Raw genomic sequence first — 21,640 nt, 5'->3', positions numbered from 1 at the left:
AAGGAGGTAGAGAAGAGCCCAGAATTGTAAAGGAGCTAATCTTCTTCTTCTTCTTAGGCAGTCCCTCAGAGTCGAGGACGACTTGCTTCCACATTAAAAATGAGTTCTCAGGTGACTAAAGAGTCCAATGCGGGACCTACAGTCTCTGTCACAGGTGGGGCAGACGGTGGTTGAAGGAACGGGTGGGTGGGGTGACTGGGTTGCGGTGCGTTCCTTCTGATGTCAGTCCTTGGCTTCAGCTTGCTTTCAGTGAAGAGACTCGAGATGTTCTGCGCCTTCCCGGATGCTTTTCCTCCACTTTGAGCAGTCTTGGGCCAGGGATTCCCAGATGTCGGTGAGGATGTTGCACATTTTCAAGGAGGCTTTGAGGGTATCCTTGAAATGTTTCCCCTGCCCAACTGGGGCTCACTTGCCGTCTCGGAGCGTTTGCTTAGGGAGTCTCGTGTCAGGCATGTGGACGATGTAGCCCGTCCAACGGAGCTGGTCGAGCGTGGTCAATGCTTCGATGCTGGGGATATTGGCCTGAGCGAGGACACTGATGTTGGTGCGCCTATCCTGCCAATGGCTTTGCAGGATCGTGCGGAGGCAGTGTTGGTGGTACTTCTCCAGTGTTTTGAGGTGCCTGCTGTACATAGTCCATGTCTCTGAGCCATATAGGAGGGAGGGTATCAGCACTGCTCTGTAGACCATGAGCTAGGTGCCAGGTTTGAGGCCCTGGTTTTCAAACACTCTCTTCTTCAGGCGACCGAAGGCTGCACTGGCACACTGAAGGCGGTGTTGGACCTCGTCATCGATGCCTACCCTTGCTGACAGTAGGTTCCTTAGGTATGGAAAATGGTCCACGTTGTCCAAGGCCTTGTCGTGGATTTTGATAACCGGGGGCAGTGCTGTGTGGTGGGGGCAGGTTGGTAGAGGACCTTTGTCTTACGGATGTTTAGTGTAAGGCCCATGCTCTCCTATGCCTTGGTGACGGTGTCGATGATGGCTTGGAGTTCGGCCTCCAAGTGTGCTTGTGTCTGCGTACTATAATTCAATGGCGGAGGATGGGATGACCTTGGATCTGGCCTTGAGGCAACGGAGGTTGAACAGATTCCCTTTTTTCCTGTAATTTAGCTCTATTCCAGCGGGGTGAAATGGAGCATTGCAGCAAAGAAGATAGAGAAGATTGTTGGTGTGATGACACAGCCCTGCTTGACCCCGGTCCAAAAGGGGATTGGGTCTGTGGTGGATCCGTTGGTCAGGATCACGGCGTGCATGTCATCATGAAGCAGGTGGAGGATGGTGACAAACATCGGAGGGCAGCCGAATCAGAGGAGGACGCTCCATAATCCTTTATAGTTGACAGTGTCAAAGGTCTTTGTGAGGTCAAAGGCGGCCATGTACAAGGGTTGGTGCTATTCCCTGCATTTCTCTTGTATTTGTCGCACGGTGAAGATCATGTCCATTATGCCCCTTAGTGGGCGAAATCTGCATTGCAACTCTGAGAGGAGCTCTTCAGCCACAGGGAGAAGACGATTGAGGAGGATTCTTGCGATGACTTTCCCTGTGGCCGACAGCAGGGAGACTCCACTGTAGTTACCACAGTCGGACTTGTCACCCTTCTTGAAGATGGTCACGATTGCGGCGTCTGAGATCTCCTGGCATGATCTCCTCCTTTCAGATAAGAGAAATTAGGTCAATAATTCGTGCCAATAGTGCTTCTCCACCATGTTTTAGTGCTTCGGCGAGGATTCCATCTGGTCCTGATGCCTTGTTCTTCAGTTGTCAGACAGCCTTTTCTACCTCGTGCCGGGTTGGGGTTGTGGTTGTGCTGAGAGTGGCGGGTGGGATGCTGCGGGATGGAGTCGAGGACCCTCACGTCGAAGACTGAGTCTCCATCAAGGAGATCTTCGAAGTGCTCCTTCCAGTGGGCACTGACTGCCTTTCTGTCCTTGATGAACACCTCTCCAGTTAGCTGCTGGATCTCCTGAGCTTTTTCCACCCACCATCTGTTCTTTAGGTTGTCGGTTTTCTGTTGGACCTCGGTCTTCAGACGTCTGTCGAGCTGCTTTCTTGCTCTCGAGTTGTGCTGCTGTTTCCAATTCAAGAATGCCTTGCGCTTGCAGCTTATTAGCTCCTGGATCTCCTGGTCATTTTCGTCAAACCAGTCTTGGTGTTTCCTGGTCCAGTAACTGAGCGTCTCTTCGCAGGTGCTGATTATGGAGGCCTTGAGGGCAGACCAGGCGCTGTGGACACTCTGCGTCTCTGGATTACTGGGAGTCATCAGGTTGGTAGCGAGGCGCTGGCTGAATCGGGCTTTCTTAGCGGGATCTTTGAGTGCTCCAACGTTGATTTTCCTGCAGCATTGCAACTGTTGCCATCGCTGTTTTGGAGCAATGCTATCGTTGCCCTCCCGGAACTCAGGCGCATCGACATAGACACCACCGCCCTAAGTGAGACCCGGCCGGGCAGGGTAAGGCCAGCTCGAAGAACAAGGTGGTGGTTACACCTTTTTCTGGAAAGGTAAACCAGAAGAAGAACGTCGCCTCCATGGGGTAGGCTTCAATGTAAAAAGTGAACCAATGGGCCATCTCAGAGACTCCCCTTGCGGGATAAATGAACGCCTCATGATCCTTCGGCTCACCCTAGCCCAGAACCAGTGCGCTATGGTCTTCAGCGCGTACGCCCCAACACTGGAAGCTACAGACAAGACCAAAGAGTAAATTCTACTTCAGCCTTGAACAATCCCTGTCTCAAGTTCCAACAGGTGACAAGCTGATCCTCCATGGCGACTTCAACGCCAGAGTTGAAATGGAGATTGGCCTCTGGGGAGGCGTGATTGGCAGAGGGGGGTAGGGAATGCCAACTCCAATGGTATACTCCTCCTCACAAAATGCTTAGAACACGGCCTCGACATAACCAATATCCTGTTCCATCAGAAAGACAAATATAAGGCTTCATATCAACACCCTTGCTCCAAGCACTGGCATCTGGTAGACTACGTCATCGTCCGAGCGAGGGACCGCAAGGACGTGCACATCACTCACGCCATGACAAGAGCTGACGACTGCTGGACGGACCACCGCCTAATCCGCTCTGTCATCACCATCAAGCTAATCTACATACATTCTGTTGTGTATGGAGAAAGAATCAGACTGAACACTGTGAGCTGGAAGTGAAGTGTGACCGTAGTCTTTTATTGCAGGTCTCCAGAGTGCCTCTCCAACCTGTGAAGCATCCTTAAATACCTGTGCTCCCAAGGAATTATGGCATCCTTTGGGAGTCCAGGGGAAGAGTCCTCTGGTGGCTGTACAGAGTAAGTACAAGTCCACATATATAACACCCACCCCCACCCCCGCCAAAGTCAATAGTGTAACTATTTACAATATGAGTCAATCTGGGGCCCTTCTCGTCTCGGTGTCAAAGCTGGTATTGTTGAATCATCTGTTGGGCCCTCGCTGGGCTGTTGTGCAGCTGGTCTTGCTGGGCTGCCTGGTGTGTTGAGCCCTGCAGGGCTGCTGTGGATGATGGGTTCTGCTTTGTGGTCAACCGTGGTGCCGGTTGCCACTGGTGTGTATGTTGGGGGATCAAAAACGGTAGGGTCCAAAGTGGGTTGCTCAGGATAGACTGTGAATCTGAGTTTGATTTGGTCCAAGTGTTTCCGGTGAATGAGTCCATTTGAAAGTTTGACCCGAAACACCCTGCTCCCCTCTTTGGCCACGACAGTGCCGGGAAGCCACTTGGGACCTTGTCCATAATTTAATACAAATACAGGATCATTGAATTCAATCTCGCGTGACACATTTGCACTATCATGGTATGCACTTTGTTGAAGCCACCTGCTCTCTACCTGTTCATGTAGATTAAGGTGAACTAACGGGAGCCTTGTCTTAAGTGCTCTTTTCATGAGCAGTTCAGTAGGTGGGATCCCAGTGAGTGAGTGGGTCTCGTGCGGTAGCTAAGCAGGACTCGGGATAGGCGAGTCTGCAGTGAGCCTTCAGTTACCCTCTTCAAGCCTTGCTTGATGGTTTTCACTGCTCTCTCTGCCTGATCATTGGACGCTGGTTTAAACAGGGCAGATGTGACATGTTTGATCCCGTTACGGGTCATGAATTCTTTGAACTCAGCACTGGTTAAACATGGCCCGTTGTCGCTCACCAGGACATCGGGTAAGCCGTGAATGGCAAACATGGCCCGCAGGCTTTCAGTAGTGGAAGCGGACGTGCTAGCCGACATTATCTCACATTCAATCCACTAAGAGTACGCATCTACAACCACGAGGAACATTTTACCCAAGAACGAGCCTGCATAGTCGATGTGTACCCTAGACCACGGTTTTGAGGGCCAAGACCATAAACTTAGCGGCGCCTCCCTGGGTACATTGCTTAACTGCAAGCATGTAGTACATCTGTGAACGCAGGACTCTAAGTCCGCATCGATACCGGGCCACCACACGTGGGATCTCGCTATCGCTTTCATCATTACGATGCCTGGGTGAGTACTGTGGAGGTCATTGATGAAGGTGTCTCTGCCCTTCTTGGGGACCACAACTCGATTGCCCCACAGAAGGCAGTCTGCCTGAATAGACATTTCATTTTGCGCCGCTGGAACAGCTTTATCTCTTCCTGCATTTCCACTGGGACACTGGACCAGCTCCCGTGGAGCACACAGCTTTTGACGAGAGATAATAAGGGGTCCTGGCTCGTCCAGGTTTTGATCTGCCGGGCAGTGATGGGTGATTGCTCACTCTCAAATGCTTCCATAACCATGGCTAGATCTGCAGGCTGCGCCATTTCCAACCACGTGGTGGGCAATGGCAGCCTACTGAGAGCATCAGCACAGTTTTCTGTGCCTGGCCTGTGGCGGATGGCGTAGTTGTATACGGACAACGTGAGCACCCATCTCTGGATGCGGGCCGATGCATTGGTATTTATCCCTTTACTCTCGGAGAACAGAGATATTAGTGGCTTATGTTCAGTTTCCAATTCGAATTTTAACCCAAACAGGTATTGATGCATTTTCTTTACCCCATAGACACACATTAACGCTTCTTTTTCAATCATGCTGTAGGCTCTCTCAGCCTTAGACAGACTCCTGGATGCATAAGCAACCGGCTGCAGTTTCCCGAAATCGTTAGCTTGTTGCAATACATACCTGACGCCATATGACGACGCATCACATGCTAGTACTAAATGCTTACATGGATCATACAACACAAGCAATTTGTTTGAGCATAACAATTTTCTCGCTTTTACAAAGGCATTTTCTTGGCTTTTGCCCCAAACCCATTCGCTCCCTTTCCGTAGTAAGACATGTTGTGGTTCTAGCAGTGAGCTGAGACCCGGTAAGAAGTAAGCAAAGTAGTTCAAGAGTCCCAGAAACGACCACAGCTCCGTCACGTTCTGTGGCCTCGGTGCGTTCTCGATTGCCTCCATCTTCGCGTTGGTAGGCCTGCTGCTGTCTGCGGCAATCCTCCTTCCCAAGAACTCCACTTCAGGCGCCAGTAAAACGAACTTCGAGCATTTTAACCTGAGCCCCACGCGTTTCAGTTGACTAACCACCTCCTCGAGGTTCTGCAGGTGCTCGACTGTGTTCCGACCTGTAACCAAAATGTCGTCCTGGAAGATCACGGTGTGCGGGACCGACTTCAGTAAACTTTCCATGTTTCTCTGGAATATCGCCGCCGCTGATCGGATTCCAAACGGACATCTGTTATAAACAAAAAGACCTTTGTGCGTATTGATGCAGGTGAGGGCCTTTGATGATTCCTCCAGTTCCTGCGTCATGTAGGCTGAAGTCAGATCCAGCTTTGTGAATGTCTTTCCTGCCGCCAGCGTTGCAAAGAAGTCATCAGCCTTTGGCAGTGGGTATTGGTCCAGCAGGGAGAAACGATTGATAGTTACTTTGTAATCGCCACAGATTCTGACGGTGCTGTCTCCCTTGAGGACTGGGACAATAGGACTGGCCCACTCGCTGAACTCGATCGGTTAAATGATGCCCTCTCTTTGCAGCCAGTCTAGCTCGATCTCTATCCTTTCTCTCATCATATACAGTACTGCTCTCGCCTTGTGATGTATGGGTTGCGCCCCCAGAATTAGGTGGATCTGCACTTTTGCTCGTTGGAATTTCCCGATGGATGCCTGGTTTGAGCAACGAAGGAAATTTGTTTAAGACCTTGGTACACAAAGTGTCGTCAGCAGGCGATAGCGCTTGGACGTCATCCCAGTTCCAGCGTATCTTTCCCAGCCAGCTCCTGCCGAGCAGAGTGGGACCATCGCCTGATACCACCCAGAGTGGTAGCTTGTGCACTGTTCCATCGTCGGAGACCTTTACGATAGCACTGCCGATTACAGGAATCACTTCTTTTGTGTAAGTTCTGAGTTTCGTGCGAACTGGCGTTAAGACTGGCCTTGAGGCCTTGTTGCACCACAACCTTTCGAAAGTCTTTTTGCCCATGATGGACTGGCTCACGGCCATGTCCAGCTCCACTGACACCGGGAGTCCATTTAGTTTAACATTCAGCATTATCGGAGGACAATTCGTTATGAATGTGTGCACCCCATGTACCTATGCCTCCTCGATCCGAGGCTCTGGTTCGTTGTGATTCTCCATGGATCTGTCCTCCTCTGCAACATGGTGGTTTTCAGGTTTAACAGGCTTTGCAGCTCGCCTGCACGCTCGTTAGAGGTGTCCCATTGTTCCACAGCCCTTGCAAACGTACCCTTTGAATTGGCATGAATGGAAATGATTATCACCCCCGCAGTGCCAACAAGGTGTTAATAGCCTTGCATTCATCACCCATGAAGGTGGACTCTGAGTCATCTGCGGGCGTGCAGCTGCAGGCATGTGTGACCTGCCCTGTACGTTACGATTCGAAAACAACATCACTTTGTTCACAGTACTTGTAGCAGCATTTGTGTGCTGAGAGATTTGCTTCGTATTGTCACTGGTGGCAATGAACACCTGGGCTATTGCTGTGGCCTTACTCAAGGTTGGGGTCTCTACAGTCAAAAGTTTGCTAAGTATGGTTTTGTGGCCAATGCCAAGTACGAAAAAGTCTCTGAGCGTGTGCTCCAAATGTCCTTCAAATTCGCAATGTCCTGCAAGGCGTCTTAGCTCGGCGATATAACTCGCCACTTCCTGGCCTTCAGACCTTTTGGAGGTGTCGAACCAGTACCTCATCATCAGAACACTTTCCTTCGGGTTCAACTGCTCTAAGACCAGTGTGCACAAATAGTTGTACGATTTCTCCGTGGGTTTCGCTGGAGTGAGCAGATTCTTCATGAGGCCATGAGTTGGTGCCCCACAGACGGTGAGGAGGATCGCCCTTCGTTTGGCAGCACTCTCTTCCCCATCGGGCTCGTTGGCCACGAAGTATTGGTCGAGTCGCTCCACAAAAGTTTCCCAATCATCTCCCTCCGAGAATTTCTCCAGGATGCCCACTGTTCTCTGCATCTTTGGGTTCGCTATCTGTATCTCGTCGCCAGTTTTTGTGTATGGAGAAAGAGTCAAAGTGAACAGTGAGCTCAAAGTAAAGTGTGACCTTAGTCTTTTATTGCAGGTCTCCAGAGTGCCTCTCCAACCTGTGAAGCCTCCTTAAATACCTATGCTCCCAAGGTAATTATGGGATCCTTTGGGACTCCAGGGGAAGAGCCCTCTGGTGGTTGTACGGAGTAAATACAAGTCCACATATATAACACATTCCTTGTTGAGATGCAGCGAGAGAGAGAAGGATTGCTGGGTGCCTTTAAGAGGAAACCTCAGAAAAATATATTGGGTGCCACAAGGAAGGAGTGGCAGCACCTCTCTCACCCAGAACTGCAGACCAGAGCCAGAAAATTGACCTGACAAATGCTGGCAAGGTAAACACATCCACTCTCCCTTTTCTTCCTTGACACCATTGACACTATCTTACGATTCACTTTTGAAAATAGTAGCTGCACACGTGTGGTTAATTCTGTATCTTACAATATGTATTTACACCTCCGCTAACAGGAATAATTTGCATGCAGAAGCTTTAAGCCTATGATTTTTCATTCCCATCCTATCCAATCTTACCTCATAGTTAAAATTAACCAGTCCTGGCTACATCCTCGTAAATCTCCTCTGTACCCTCTCTGGGGCAATCACATTTTTCCTGTAATGTGGTCACCAGAACTGTATACAGTACTCTTGCTGTGGCCTAACTAGTGTTTTATACAGTTCATACATAACCTCCCTGGTCTTGTATTCTATGCATCAGCTAATAAAGAAAAGTATCTCGTATGCCTTCTTAACCACCTTATCTACCTGTCCTGCTACCTTCAAGGATTTTTGGGCATGCACTCCAAGATTCATCTGTTCCTCTACACTCCTCAGTATCCTACCATTTAATGTGTATTACCTTACCTTGTTAGCCCTCATCAAATGCATTACCTCACACTTCTCCAGATTGAATTCCTTCTCTTTATTTCATTCTAAATTACCCATGGTGCAGTTTGGCACTATTCATGGGCATTAGGCACTCCTACACCAGTCATCCACATGTACATTTATTACACTAGACTCCTGGTAGCATTGAACATGCATTGTGGGAAGTCCCAGACCCTATCGGAAACGACAGTGCGGTCATTACGGGGTGGAAAAGGGATCAAATTTCCAGACCTCAAAAAATAAAATTGCCACTTAAGTGCCAACAATGTACTGCAAATGGCATGTAAATTTGAGGCCATTTAAAAGCTTTCCTACATTGCTCGCAGTATTTAATGTTTCCTTACCTTGAACATTAGAAGTAACACTGTAGGCATTCCTCTTTACATCTGGAGTCTCAGCAGCAGCAATCTGTGCACTGGGTTCTCTATCCTGTTCTTCAGTCGTAATAATCTCTAGGGCCCCAAACTCATTCATTTGAAACTAATAAGGAAGTGAAAGATTTATTACTACTTCAATGTAAGAAAACATCACTTGGCAGCCCTACAAGCAAGAACAGTTAATGAAACAAAATGGTTCTCTATATTGGAAAGTCTTGGCACTTAATTTAATCTTTGAACCGTGAATGGACAACATTTGATTCAACAGCTAACAAGGAAAAAAAACAGTTTTTAAAGTAATACATGTACATGATGACTCGTGGCTGCAGTAGGAATTCATTCACAATGAAGATAAACTCAATTCTGCCTTTATCAACTTGTGGATTGTTCAAGAAATGTTTATTTTACGTAAAGATGTATTTTAACCAGAGCCAAATCCATGGCATAATGGGTGGCTCAGCTGCACAGGTGGGGAGGAAGAAAAATGGAAGAGCTATAGTGGTAGAGGATTCGATAGTCAGGGGAGCAGATAGGCGTTTCTGCGGCCGCAGACATGACTCCAGGATAGTATGTTGCCTCCCTGGTGCCATGTCTGCGGCCGCAGACATGACTCCAGGATAGTATGTTGCCTCCCTGGTGCCAGGGTCAAGGATGTCACCGAGTGGCTGCAGGGCATTCTGTGGGGGGAGAGGGTGAACAGCCAGAGGTCATGGTCCATATCGGGACCACTGACATAGGTAGAAATAGGGATGAGGTCCTGCAGGCAGAGTTTAGGGAGCTAGGACCGAAATTAAAAAGCAGGACTTCAAAGGTAGTAATCTCTGGATTACTCCCGGTGCCATGAGCTAGTGAGCACAGAAAGAGGAGGATAGAGTAGATAAATGCGTGGCTGGAGATATGGTGCGGGGGGGAAGGCTTTAGTTTCTTGAGGTATTGGGACTGCTTCTGGGGGAGGTGGGACCTGTACAAGCCGAACGGGTTGCACCTCAACAGAGCCGGGACCAATATCCTCATGGGGGGCGGGGCGGCGGGGCGGGGGGCGGGGAGTTGCTAGTGCGGGTGACGAGGGTTTAAACTTGCTTGGCAGGGGGATGTGAACCTGAAAATAGATTCAGTAGGGAAGCAAAAATAAAGAAAGTGTGTTTGAAGGAGAGAGGAAACAAGCAGGAAAAAAGGGTAAAAAAACAAATTTAAAGGCTCTTTGTCTAAATGCACGTAGCATTCGTAACAAAATAGATGAGTTGACGGCACAAATAGATACAAATCAGTATGATTTGATAGCCATTACGGAAACGTGGTTGCAAGGTGACCAGGACTGGGAACTAAATATTCAGCAGTATTTGACAATCCAGAAGGACAGACAGACAGGAAAAGGAGGTGGGGTAGCTCTGTTGATAAAGGATAGAATCACTGCAAAAGTGAGAAATGATATTGGCTCAAATGATCAGGATGTTGAAACAGTTTGAGTGGAGATAAGGAACAATAAGGGGAAAAAGTCACTGGTGGGCGTGGTCTATAGGCCCCCTAACAGTCGCAACTCTGTTGGTCGGAGCATAAACCAGAAAATAGTGGGGTCTTGTAAAAAGGGAACAGCAATGATCATGGGTGATTTTAACCTCCATATTGACTGGACAAATCAAATTGGTCTGGGTAGTCTGGAGGAAGAGTTCATAGACTGCATAAGTCCTTACTACTAGGGGAATCAAGGGGTATGGTGAGAAAGCAGGAATGGGGTACTGAAGTTGCATGTTCAGCCATGAACTCATTGAATGGCGGTGCAGGCTAGAAGGGCCGAATGGCCTACTCCTGCACCTATTTTCTATGTTTCTATAAGGGACAGGTTCCTTGAGCAGTATGCAATGGAACCAACCAGGGGGCAGACTATCTTAGATCTGGTCCTGTGTAATGAATGAGACAGGATTAATAAACAATCTCCTAGTAAAGGATCCCCTTGGAATGAGTGATCATAGCATGGTTGAATTTCAAATTCAGATGGAGGGTGAGAAAGTTGGATCTCAAACCAGCGTACTAAGCTTAAATAAAGGAGACTACAAAGGTATAAGGGCAGAGTTAGCTAAAGTGGACTGGGAAAATAGATCAAAGTGTAGGACGGTTGGTGAACAGTGGCGCGCATTTAAGGAGATATTTCTCAACTCTCAAGAAAAATATACTCCAGTGAGGAGGAAAGGGTGTAAAAGAAAAGATAGCCATCCGTGGCTAACTAAAGAAATAAAGGACTGTATCCAATTAAAAACAAGGGCACACAAAGTGGCCAAAACTAGTGGGAGCTCAGAAGACTGGGAAGCTTTTAAAAGCCAGCAAAGAATGACTAAAAAAATGATTAAGAAAGGGAAGATAGACTATGAAATTAAACTAGCACGAAATATAAAAATCGATAGCAAGAGTTTCTATAGGCATATAAAAAGGAAAAGAGTGGCTAAAGTAAATGTTGGTCCCTTAGAGGATAAGACCGGGAATTAGTAATGGGGAACATGGAGATGGCAGAAACTCTGAACAAATATTTTGCATCAATCTTTACAGTAGAGGACACTAACAATATCCCAACAGTGGATAGTCAAGGGGCTATAGCGGGGGAGGAACTTAACACAATCACAATCACTAAGGAGGTGGTACTCAAATAAGATAATGGGACTAAAGGCAGATAAAATCCCCTGGACCTGATGGCTTGCATCCTAGGGTCTTAAGAGAAGTAGCGGCAGGGATAGTGGATGCATTGGTTGTAATTTATCAACATTCCCTGGATTCTGAGGAGGTCTCAGCAGATTGTAAAACTGCAATTGTAACGCCCCCATTTAAAAAAGGAGGCAGAAAAAAGCAGGAAACTATAGACCAGTTAGCCTATCATCTGTGGTTGGGAAAATGTTGGAGTCTATTATTAAAGAAGCAGAAGCAAGACATTTGGAAAAACATAATTCAGTCAGGCAGAGTCAGCATGGAGTTATGAAGGGGAAGTCATGTTTGACAAATTTGCTGGAATTATTTGAGGATGTAATGGACAGGGTGGATAAAGGGAAACATTGGATGTGGTGTATTTGGACTTCCAGAAGGCATTTGACAAGATGCCACATAAAAGGTTACTGCACAAGATAAAAGTTCACGAGGTTGGGGGTAATATATTAGCATGGATAGAGGATTGGCTAACTAACAGAAAACAGAGAGTCAGGATAAATGATTCATTCTCGGGTTGGCAATCAGTAACTAGTGGGGTGCTGCAGGGATCAGTACTGGGATCCCAACTATTTACAATCTATATTAATGACTTGGAAGAAGGGATCGAGTGTAACGTAGCCAAGTTTGCTGACGATACAAAGATGAGAGGAAAAGTGAGAAGGACACAAAAAATCTGCAAAAGGACATAGACAGGCTAAGTGAGTGGGCAAAAATTTGGCAGATGGAGTATAATGTTGGAAAATGTGAAGTTATGCACTTTGGCAGAAAAAAAATCAATGAGCAAGTTATTATTTAAATGGAGAAAAATTGCAAAGTTCTGTGGGACCTGGGGGTACTTGTGCATGAAACACAAAAGGTTAGTATGCAGGTAAAGCAAGTGATCAGGAAGGTCAATGGAATCTTGGGCTTTATTGCAAAGGGGATGGAGTATAAAAGCAAGGAAGTCTTGCTACAGTTATAAAGGGTATTGATGAGGCCACACCTGGAATACTGCGTGCAGTTTTGGTTTCAATATTTAAAAAAGGATATATTTGCTTTGGAGGCAGTTCAGAGATGAGGGGGTTGACTTATGAGGAAAGGTCAAGTAGGTTGGGCCTCTACTCATTGGAATTCAGAAGAATGAGAGGTGATCTTATCGAAACGTATAAGATTATGAGGGGACTTGACAAGGTGGATGCAGAGAGGATGTTTTCACTAATAGGGGAGACTAGAACTAGGGGGCATAATCTTAGAATAAGGGTCTGCCCTTTTAAAACTGAGATGAGGAAGAATTTCTTCTCTCAGAGGGTTGTAAATTTGTGGAATTCGCTGCCTCAGAGAGCTGTGGAAGCCAGGACATTGAATAAATTTAAGACAGAGATAGACAGTTTTTTAACCGATAAGGGATTAAGGAGTTATGGGGAGCGGACAGGGAACTGGACCTGAATCCATGATCGGATCAGCCATGATCGTATTAAATGGCAGAGCAGGCTCAAGGGGACGAATGGCCTACTCCTGCTCCTATTTCTTATGTTCTTATGTTCTAACCGTCAAAAATCTGAAATATAAATACATTTCTAATTATACTCTGAACATTTTATTTTGATTTTAATTGAGATAACTGTAATGTATTTGCTTCACAAGTTCTTTGCTTAAGAATTCATAGCAACACATTGCTATTAAGAACAAGTTGGTTTATTAACAAAGGTTTAACAATCACACTGCACATTACCAGTTCATCTGGTGTGTAATATCTCCAAGTTTGCCGATGACACTAAACTGGGTGGCAGTGTGAGCTGTGAGGAGGACGCTAAGAGGCTGCAGGGTGACTTGGACAGGTTAGGTGAGTGGGCAAATGCATGGCATGTGCATTAATGTGGATAAATTTGAGGTTATCCACTTTGGGGGCAAAAACACGAAGGCAGAATATTATCTGGATGGCGGCAGATTAGGAAAAGGGGAGACCTGGGTGTCATGGTTCATCAGTCACTGAAAGTAGGTATGCAGGTACAGCGGGCGGTGAAGGCGGCAAATTATATGTTGGCCTTCATAGCTAGGGGATTTGAGTATAGGATCAGGGAGGTCTTACTGCAGTTGTACAGGGCCTTAGTGAGGCCTCACCTGGAATATTGTGTACAGTTTTGGTCTCCTAATCTGAGGAAGGATGTTCTTGCTATTGAGGGAGTGCAGCGAAGGTTCACCAGACTGATTCCAAGGATGGCTGGACTGTCATATGAGGAGAGACTGGATCAACTGGGCCTTTATTCACTTGAGTTTAGAAGGATGAGAGGGGATCTCATTGAAACGTATAAGATTCTGACGGGACTGGACAGGTTAGATGCGGGAAGAATGCTCCCGATGTTGGGGAAGTCCAGAACCAGGGGACATAGTCAGAATAAGAGGTAGGCCATTTAGGACTGAGATAAGGAGGAACTTCTTCACTCAGAGTTGTTAACCTGTGGAATTCCCTGCCGCAGAGAGTTGTTGATGCCAGTTCATTGGATATATTCAAGAGGGAGTTAGATATGGCCCTTACGGCTAAGGGGATCAAGGGGTATGGAGAGGAAGCAAGAAAAGGGTACTGAGGGAATGATCAGCCATGATCTTATTGAATGGCGTTGCAGGCTCGAAGGGCCAAATGGCCTACTCCTGCACCTATTTTCTATGTTTCTATGTATCTATCCACTTGGCTCACAATGCATACCTCATTGTAGATGACTTAGACCCAACTGACTTTTTATTGAGTCTTGTCAACATCACGTGACTAGCTAAGCCACTCACAATGTAACAGCTCTACAACTATTTTTGTAGAAAACAATAAATTACATGCCCCCTGATTAAAGGGAGGGGGACACACTAAACATTTTTAAACAAGTGCCCCCTTGTTTTTTTTTTTGAGGGCACTAAAACACAAATTATACATGTGCCCCCTGGCTAAAAAGGGGGGGGGGGTGCACTAAAACTGGCTATTTAAACAAATTAAACTTTAGACATATAAAATCAAATTAAAATTCTTTGTGGAAAACAAAATTGTACAGTTAAATCAAGTGCCCCCTGATCTGGGGGACACTCCAAACACTTATCAAGGCCTTTTTTTGTTTTTTTGGGGGGGGGGTTTTGTGTTTCTTGTGGGGTTTTATGGGCACTATAATCATACATTATGCAAGTGTCCCCTATAAAAGGGGAGGGGGACACTAAAACCGGCAATAAAACAAATTAAACTTTAAAACATATAAAATCAAATTAAAATTTGGTTGCCGGGGGTGATGATGCACTCCAGTTCCTCCGGCACCCACCTCTGCAACAGCTCTACAAACCTGTGAGCATACTACAGGTGCAAACATTACAATAACAAAATTATATTTTGTACTCCCATTATGTAAGTTATGATTTTGTGCATTGTAAGTTCAACCACATCCCCATGGACTGATTTGTTTCAAATCTCGGTCAACAAGTTATGTTTGTAAAAGCAACATAAATTGCCTCAATTTATAATTTTCCCTCTCCTCTCTCTCCTGGCATCTATTTAATCACCTCTTGGTGCCAATCTGTAATGAGATTAGAAACTCAAAAAATGAGGGGACAATCTGGCCGAGAATTTCTGCCTCGGTGTAAACATGGTAAAGTTTCAGCACTGTGGTGGGGTGGGGGGGGGGTCGGGGAGCAGTCTTTACACCCATTCAAATTTCCACCAGCAACTTTCGGGGATCAGCCTCATTTTCTGTAATTCTGGAAGATTCTCGGCAGAATTCTACCCGGGGGAGAGTGGTAGCTGCCGGCCTTTAATGCCTGGAGAAAGAGGACAATGCCAACTGCTTCTGGAGCAACTGGAGACAATTTCAATTTTTTGATTATATTTACAATTTCACAGGATGTACACACGATGCAATTGATCAACCCATGATAAATTGAACTCTTTCAGAGGGTCTTTTGAAATTTAAATCCTCTCTCTCACACATCACAAAACTGTATGTCAGGAACATATTGCCAATTCTTAAATTCAGTGTTGCTACAACATTAATGGCAGAAAATGCAACATAACATATTCAACGGCCACCGTCACTTCTTGCGGAAAATCTTGAACGTGATGGCAGTTGGTGGGGAGGGGCAGAATGGATCCCCCACCCAGAACTAATTCACTCTAAGCTGAGCAGAAGCATAGTGGCAAGTCTCTCTCACATATCCGTGGCTTTGTGTGGAACAGAAACATTAATATTTTATTTTCACTAAATGCTTGGTTACATATCCAAAAGGAATACATTCTACAAAATAAATACTGATTCTTAGAAAAACAACAGGCTAAAAAATTAAAAAGTTCAAGTAATAGTTATAAATTAAAGTAGTCAATCTTGCGTAACGTTGCATACAATGAGTTAAGACAAGTGTGGTCCTCGGGTGAAGCAAGGTTAGACGGCAGGAGATAATTAGAAAGAACAAATTGTATTTGTATAGCGCTTCACATCCAATGAAGTATTTTTGAAGTGTAGTCAGTGTTGCAATGTAAGAAATGTGGCAGCCAATTTGTGCACAATTAAGTCCTACAAATAGCAATGTGATAATGACCAGGTAATCTGTTTTCAGGTGTTGATGAGGGATAATTATTGACCAAGACACCCTGTTGGGGTGGGGCAGGGGGAAAGTCCCCTACCCTTCTTCGAAATAGTGATATTTTACGTTCATCTGAGAGGGCATTTAATATTGCATCCAAAAATTAGCACCTCAGTACAGCACTGGCATGCCAGCCTAGATTTTGTGCTTAAGCCCCTGTAGTGGGACTTCCTGGGGGAAGGATGTAACGACAGCATGACAAGTTTACAAAAGGTTAAGAGAAGGTGTGCGCGGATGTAAAGTTTTAAAATATATTATACGTCAATCTCCCACGGCATTTCACACAGTAAGTCGGAGAATATTGTCACTCTTCTAATTGTCTCTGATGTCATCGTGCTGCTGTTTCTGTTCTTTTTCTGTACCTTTTGGATGAGAGTTTTTGGGTGGTATAGCGAGTAAAGAAGAGACATCAGGCTGTGGGGTAAATTTGGTGTGGGGATTGTATAGAAAATGTGGTCCACAGCTGCTCCTTTCCCATCATGACTGCTCCCCCAATTACTCTTGCTTCCCATGTTCCCATTGTGTCCTCTATCGCCCTACCTTCCTACTACCCATTCCATTTCCTGCCACCCCCTCACTCCTATTGCTATCCCTACCTCTTCCATTTTCAACTACCCATGCAAACTCTGTATCCTCCCCTTCCTCTTGCCCTGTTGTCGCTCACCACATAGTTAACCCTCCATCCATTCCCCTCACACTGCACTCACTCCTCCCAGTTTGGAAGTGCAATTAATGAGAAGCCAAAGGTTTCATCACCCTCAAGCCATTTCCTTTGTCTGCTATCTTCGTTTCTGATCTGCTTACCTCAAAAGGGCATTGTTTGCTTTCAAATTCAATTTGTTTATTTTCCCCAAAAATCTAATTATAATAAGGAAATAAACTAAGGGGGTAAAATTCGTTTAAGCTCAAAAACGGGCACAGGGAGCGCGAAGCGCCATCTACTCGCGCCCATTCAAAATGGTGCAGGCAGCACACAAAATTGGTGCTGCCTGCTCATTTACGTGATTGGAGTGCTGAACTCAGCGCGTAACGCACTGCTGGTTGGCTTAGAGCTAAGAGACGGGCCAATATCTGGTGCAGTCTACTGGCCAATAAATATTGTCTCGGCTCTCTGCACTATGTTGCAGTGGTGACACCTCATTGTCACTCTGAAGCCAAGTCTCAACAGGGAAGAGAGAGGACAAGGAGGTTCTCAGATGCAGCACTGGAGGCCTTGGTACTGGGGGTGCACAGAAGAAGACAGGTCCTTGTAGGCATCCGCTCCCCAAGGATTGTTGGATATCTGGACATTGCGTTTTAATATTTCTCACTGCAGAAAAGCTGGAAGCCTGTTGTGGGAGGGGCCCAGGTACTTTTCCATGGTTGTACTCGAAATCCACACCTGATCGGCGGGGGTGGTCTGGGAAGTTACAATGACCAGAATAAGGCAACTCATCACAGGTAATGGGCAAAGAGGGTCCATTGTTAAGCAATGTGAACTCGTCAGAGATAGATCAGCAATATAAGCTGGTCAGTGAACAAGTCATTACCTGGATCAGATAACCCCGAGAGGCGGGAAACCAGAACAATAGAAAGCCACTAAGCCCCAGATCGGTTGGAAGTGAAACCCCATCAACCAGCCATCAACAAGAAGTCTCGAAACAAGGAAAATCTTTATTGGGCCAGAAGAAGCCACACAATGAGGAAGCCTTGAAACAAGGAAAATCTTTATTCGTCCAGAAAAAGCAAACAGTGTTGGGATCTAAAAGGGGATCGTGCGGTCATCTCTCTCTCTCTCACTTTGCTCTCGCTTGCTTCACCTCCACAAGGATCGCGCACTCCATCTGGGATGGAGAGAAGAAACTATAGACAAAACGGAATCAGAAAAGACACGTTTTCACCAGGAGAAGCAGCGAGTAAACCAACAAATTGGTGAGCATCATCCCTGCCCACGCATTTTTAAGTACAGCCACTGTGTGAGGGGGCGGGGGGGTGGGGTCGTGTGTTCTTCCAACCAAGCTTTTGAAGGGTTTTAGTGGGGAGCTTTTGCTGCAAGGACCATAGGGGTACACCCAGCCGGTCGGTACAGATTCGGGAGTACACTGTGGATCCGAGCAGAGGGTTTTAGATGTTGGGTACTTCGCGATGGGGCGGTTTAGACATGCCAGGGCATTGGATTGAACTACATCATCACTGTATTTACTTGTAGTTTTGCTGTGTTGAGGCAGCTTTAATAAAGCATTGCCAGTTGAGACCGAGGTATTTGTCTGTGACTCTTTCGTCTGTTCGGTACAGTAATCACTCCCAGGTCTAGAACTATTGTAATGTGGGGATGCGTCGAAAACACCGAAGGGAAACCATTTACATCCTCTACCTGCAGGGGGACAGGAGATCTTCTATGCAGCATGCCATAAGGCAGTGGGAGGAGATAGCAGAAGCAGTCAGTGTCATGTGTGTTGCCCTCAGGATCTGGATCCAATACCACAAGAAGTTTAATGACTTCACACGAGTGGTCAAGGTGAGTGAATTCATTTCCAAATGATATATCACACGAACTGTACCACTAGCCTTACACACCACTCAATACACAATACCGCCATTATACATTCACTGCCATAATTATCTGGTTGTGGTCCACAACTAGTTGGACCTTCAGAGTGAAATCCTTTTCTGTTGCGAAAAAGCTTTGGGTCCTGAGAAGGTGCTCATATGGCGATGTGAGTACACTGTATTGCTCCCCGCACCTTGAGAAACTTAGCCATGCAGTAGAATGCTCCAGCCCTGTCAGTCTGAGCCTCCGTGGTCATGGGGAAGCTGATAAAGTCCATGCTACGTGCGCACAGGACCTCTGTGACCTGTCTAATGCAGCGATGTGTGGTATGGTGAGATAGAGGGGAAATGTCGACCGCGGAGGCCCGAAAGGAACCAGACGCGTAGATAGACGGTGCCTTGACCTTGACCTCGACGGACAGTGATGTCCTGAAGGTGATGGCAGGCTGCAGATCTGCTCTGATGAGCTGGCATATTTCAGTGATCACCACTTTGTGGAAGCGCAGTCTCCGAAGGCAGGTGTTCTCGGACGCGTCGAGGTAAGACCTCTTCTCTCTGTAAGTGCGGGGTGTGTATGGTCTGAACCTCCTCCACATTCCGGCACGTCTTAGATTGGGCACATAATGCTGTGTATTCGACGTTGTGCCATTTGCACTCTGCAGCATCTGCATATTAATCGATGCAGGCTGAGAACTGGCTGGCCCCATTCCAATGAAAGTATAATACCGATTGTTCGGAGGCAATAATTTCAACACTAAAAGACACCTACAGTAAAACCCAATCATTCAGAGTCTGAAAAGATCTCTGTTTGAGATGGTCACTTCACCTAAGAACTCCAGAGTAAATCCAAACTCCCCCGAAGTTGAAGCAGCCTTTTCAATGAAGCGACCTGCGATTTGAAAAATGGCGCCCACACCGCTGTGATTAGTTCAGAACAGTTCCACTTTTTCAGAGCGATGTTTTGGGCGAGCGATATTGTGGGCGAGATGTGTGCGAAATGGTGAAAGTGACACTGGGCAATATACTGGGCGTTAGTTTCGGCAAATGTGATCTTTACGACAAAAAAAGTGGGCGGGCGGTATTATTGAACGTCGCCGTTAATTACATACCAAAGGTAACGCTGGGCGATATTATGGGCATTAGTTTCGCCCATTCTGATGATTCCGCCCAAAAAAAGTGGGCGAGCGATATTATTTTTGCCCGGCATTATGTACATGGCAAAAGTAATGCTTGGCAATAAATGTCCTAATAATGAGCGTCAGTTTCCATTTTGTGGCTAAATGGGCGATATCTAGGCGTTACACCTCATTTCAGCGGTAAAATGGCTGTTAAGTGGGCGTTATGCATGCAACAATAATGGAAAATCTAGCCCATAGACATCGACTGGGCGCTAACTTTAGCGCTGATTGATGTTTAGCGTCTCCAGCCGGGATATTCACTATTAGCACCCCAAGAGGGGAGTGGAGCACTAAGGGAAGCGTTCCACAATCCTTTTAGGGCACTAAAGGCCCATTGTGGGGCAGTAACGCGGGAGCGCTACTCAAGTTGAGGCGCTAGGATAGTGGCATCCGAGCGCCTAAAGAGGTGGTGAGATCAACCATCTGAAACTTGAAAAAAAATGGAATGGAGGCTACCAACAGCTTTCCATAGGTAAGAGAGCTAAGTAAATTGTTAAAAATTTGACTCTCAACACTTGCCTCTTTTTTCCCTGCGATATCGCCCCAGGATCCTCTGTGCACTGTCTGCTTCCCCCTGTCAGGAGTAGCGGCAGGTGCTACGGCAGGCGAAAGCAGTCAATTTCGGAAATGCGTCGCAAAGTGGGTAGCGCTAGAGTGCGCAGCACTAAATGACAGCATCGCCGCTAAACCATCAATGAAGTTCACGGCAGGCTGTCATTGCGCGGCGCTCGGGCAGTAGGTGCTTAGCGGCCCGTTAGTGTCCCTCTCGGGCGTTAACCTGTGGCACTAAGCAAATGAATTTTTCGCCCTCGGAGTTCCTCATTCCCAGCTGACTTATGATCAACAGTGGTGTGTGTGGTGAGATCAGCCACACCGCATCAACAAGCAGCTGAAATAAGGCACACCTGGTGAATCAGACCTGACCTAAACCTCTGAAGGAAAATATATTTTTTAAATTGCCTTTCAAAGTATCTCTCTTACAAAGAGGACCACAAGAAGCAGCTTATGGTTGTTCCTGGAGCTTCGGCCAGAGTTTGTAGCTTTTTTGAAGCGCTATCGTAGACGTGCACCTGGTTCGTACGGCACCTGTCACTGGCAGGCAAACGAGGAATCGTTCCCTGGCCCATGAAAATCAACAGGTTGGATGCGCCCCATCATGGAATTTCGAGGACAGTCTCTTTCTATCACTCTAGACTCTGTGTCATTCCCATTCTCTCTAATCCAATCTTTCTCTCTCTTCATCAGCTTAACACATTTTCTAAAGTTTATAGTACACAAATCAAAAGCTAAAACACATGTGCAATCAGAACACTGCTATTTTCCCTCTCTCACATACATACAGAGCCTCTTTTTAAAATGCTCAATATAAATTTTACATCAACAAAACTATTCAAATTGTCCTCTTTTTTCAAAATTATTTAAGCAAAAACTAGAGTGGAAAATGCCAGTAATTAAAGAAAAATACTCCAATTAGTACACCTGCCTGAATGGTACGGCTGAATCCTGGAACATTAAGCACAATGCATAAGCTGTACAGAGTAAATACAAGTCCACATATATAACACTTTCCCCTCAAGTCAATAGTTTAACTATTTACAATGTGAGTCGATCTGGGGCCCTTCTTGCCCTGGTTGATCGTCTCGGTGTGAAAGCTAGTGTTGTTGAATCATTTGTTGGGCCCTCGCTGGGCTGCTGTGCAACTGGCCTTGCTGGGCTGCCTGGTGTGTTGGGCCCTGCAGGGCTGCTGTGGATGATGGGTTCTGCTTCATGGTCAACCGGGGAGCCGGTTGCCACTGGTGCGTATGTTGGGGGGTCAAAAAAAGGTAGGGTCCAAGGTGGGTTGCTCAGGATAGTCCGTGAATCTGAGTTTGATTTGGTCCAAGTTTT

At 46.4% G+C, this 21,640-nt stretch overlaps 1 protein-coding gene across 4 annotated transcripts in view; it reads right to left on the bottom strand.

The window, feature by feature from the left end:
• The window catches only part of LOC139273836 (lethal(3)malignant brain tumor-like protein 4), a 563,891-nt gene that overhangs the window by 486,304 nt on the left and 55,947 nt on the right, over window positions 1–21,640 (bottom strand). For all 4 annotated transcript variants that reach the window (XM_070890916.1, XM_070890932.1, XM_070890926.1 and 1 more), the window contains exon 4: window positions 8,736–8,871. In XM_070890916.1, coding sequence (XP_070747017.1) covers window positions 8,736–8,871 — 136 coding nt within the window. The remainder of the gene's footprint in view (window positions 1–8,735; window positions 8,872–21,640) is intronic.

Source organism: Pristiophorus japonicus, chromosome 1, assembly GCF_044704955.1.
Source record: "Pristiophorus japonicus isolate sPriJap1 chromosome 1, sPriJap1.hap1, whole genome shotgun sequence".
Taxonomy (NCBI): Eukaryota; Metazoa; Chordata; class Chondrichthyes; family Pristiophoridae; genus Pristiophorus; species Pristiophorus japonicus.
The sequence above is the reverse complement of the archived record's forward strand: the minus strand, read 5'-3'. Positions and strand labels throughout refer to the sequence as shown.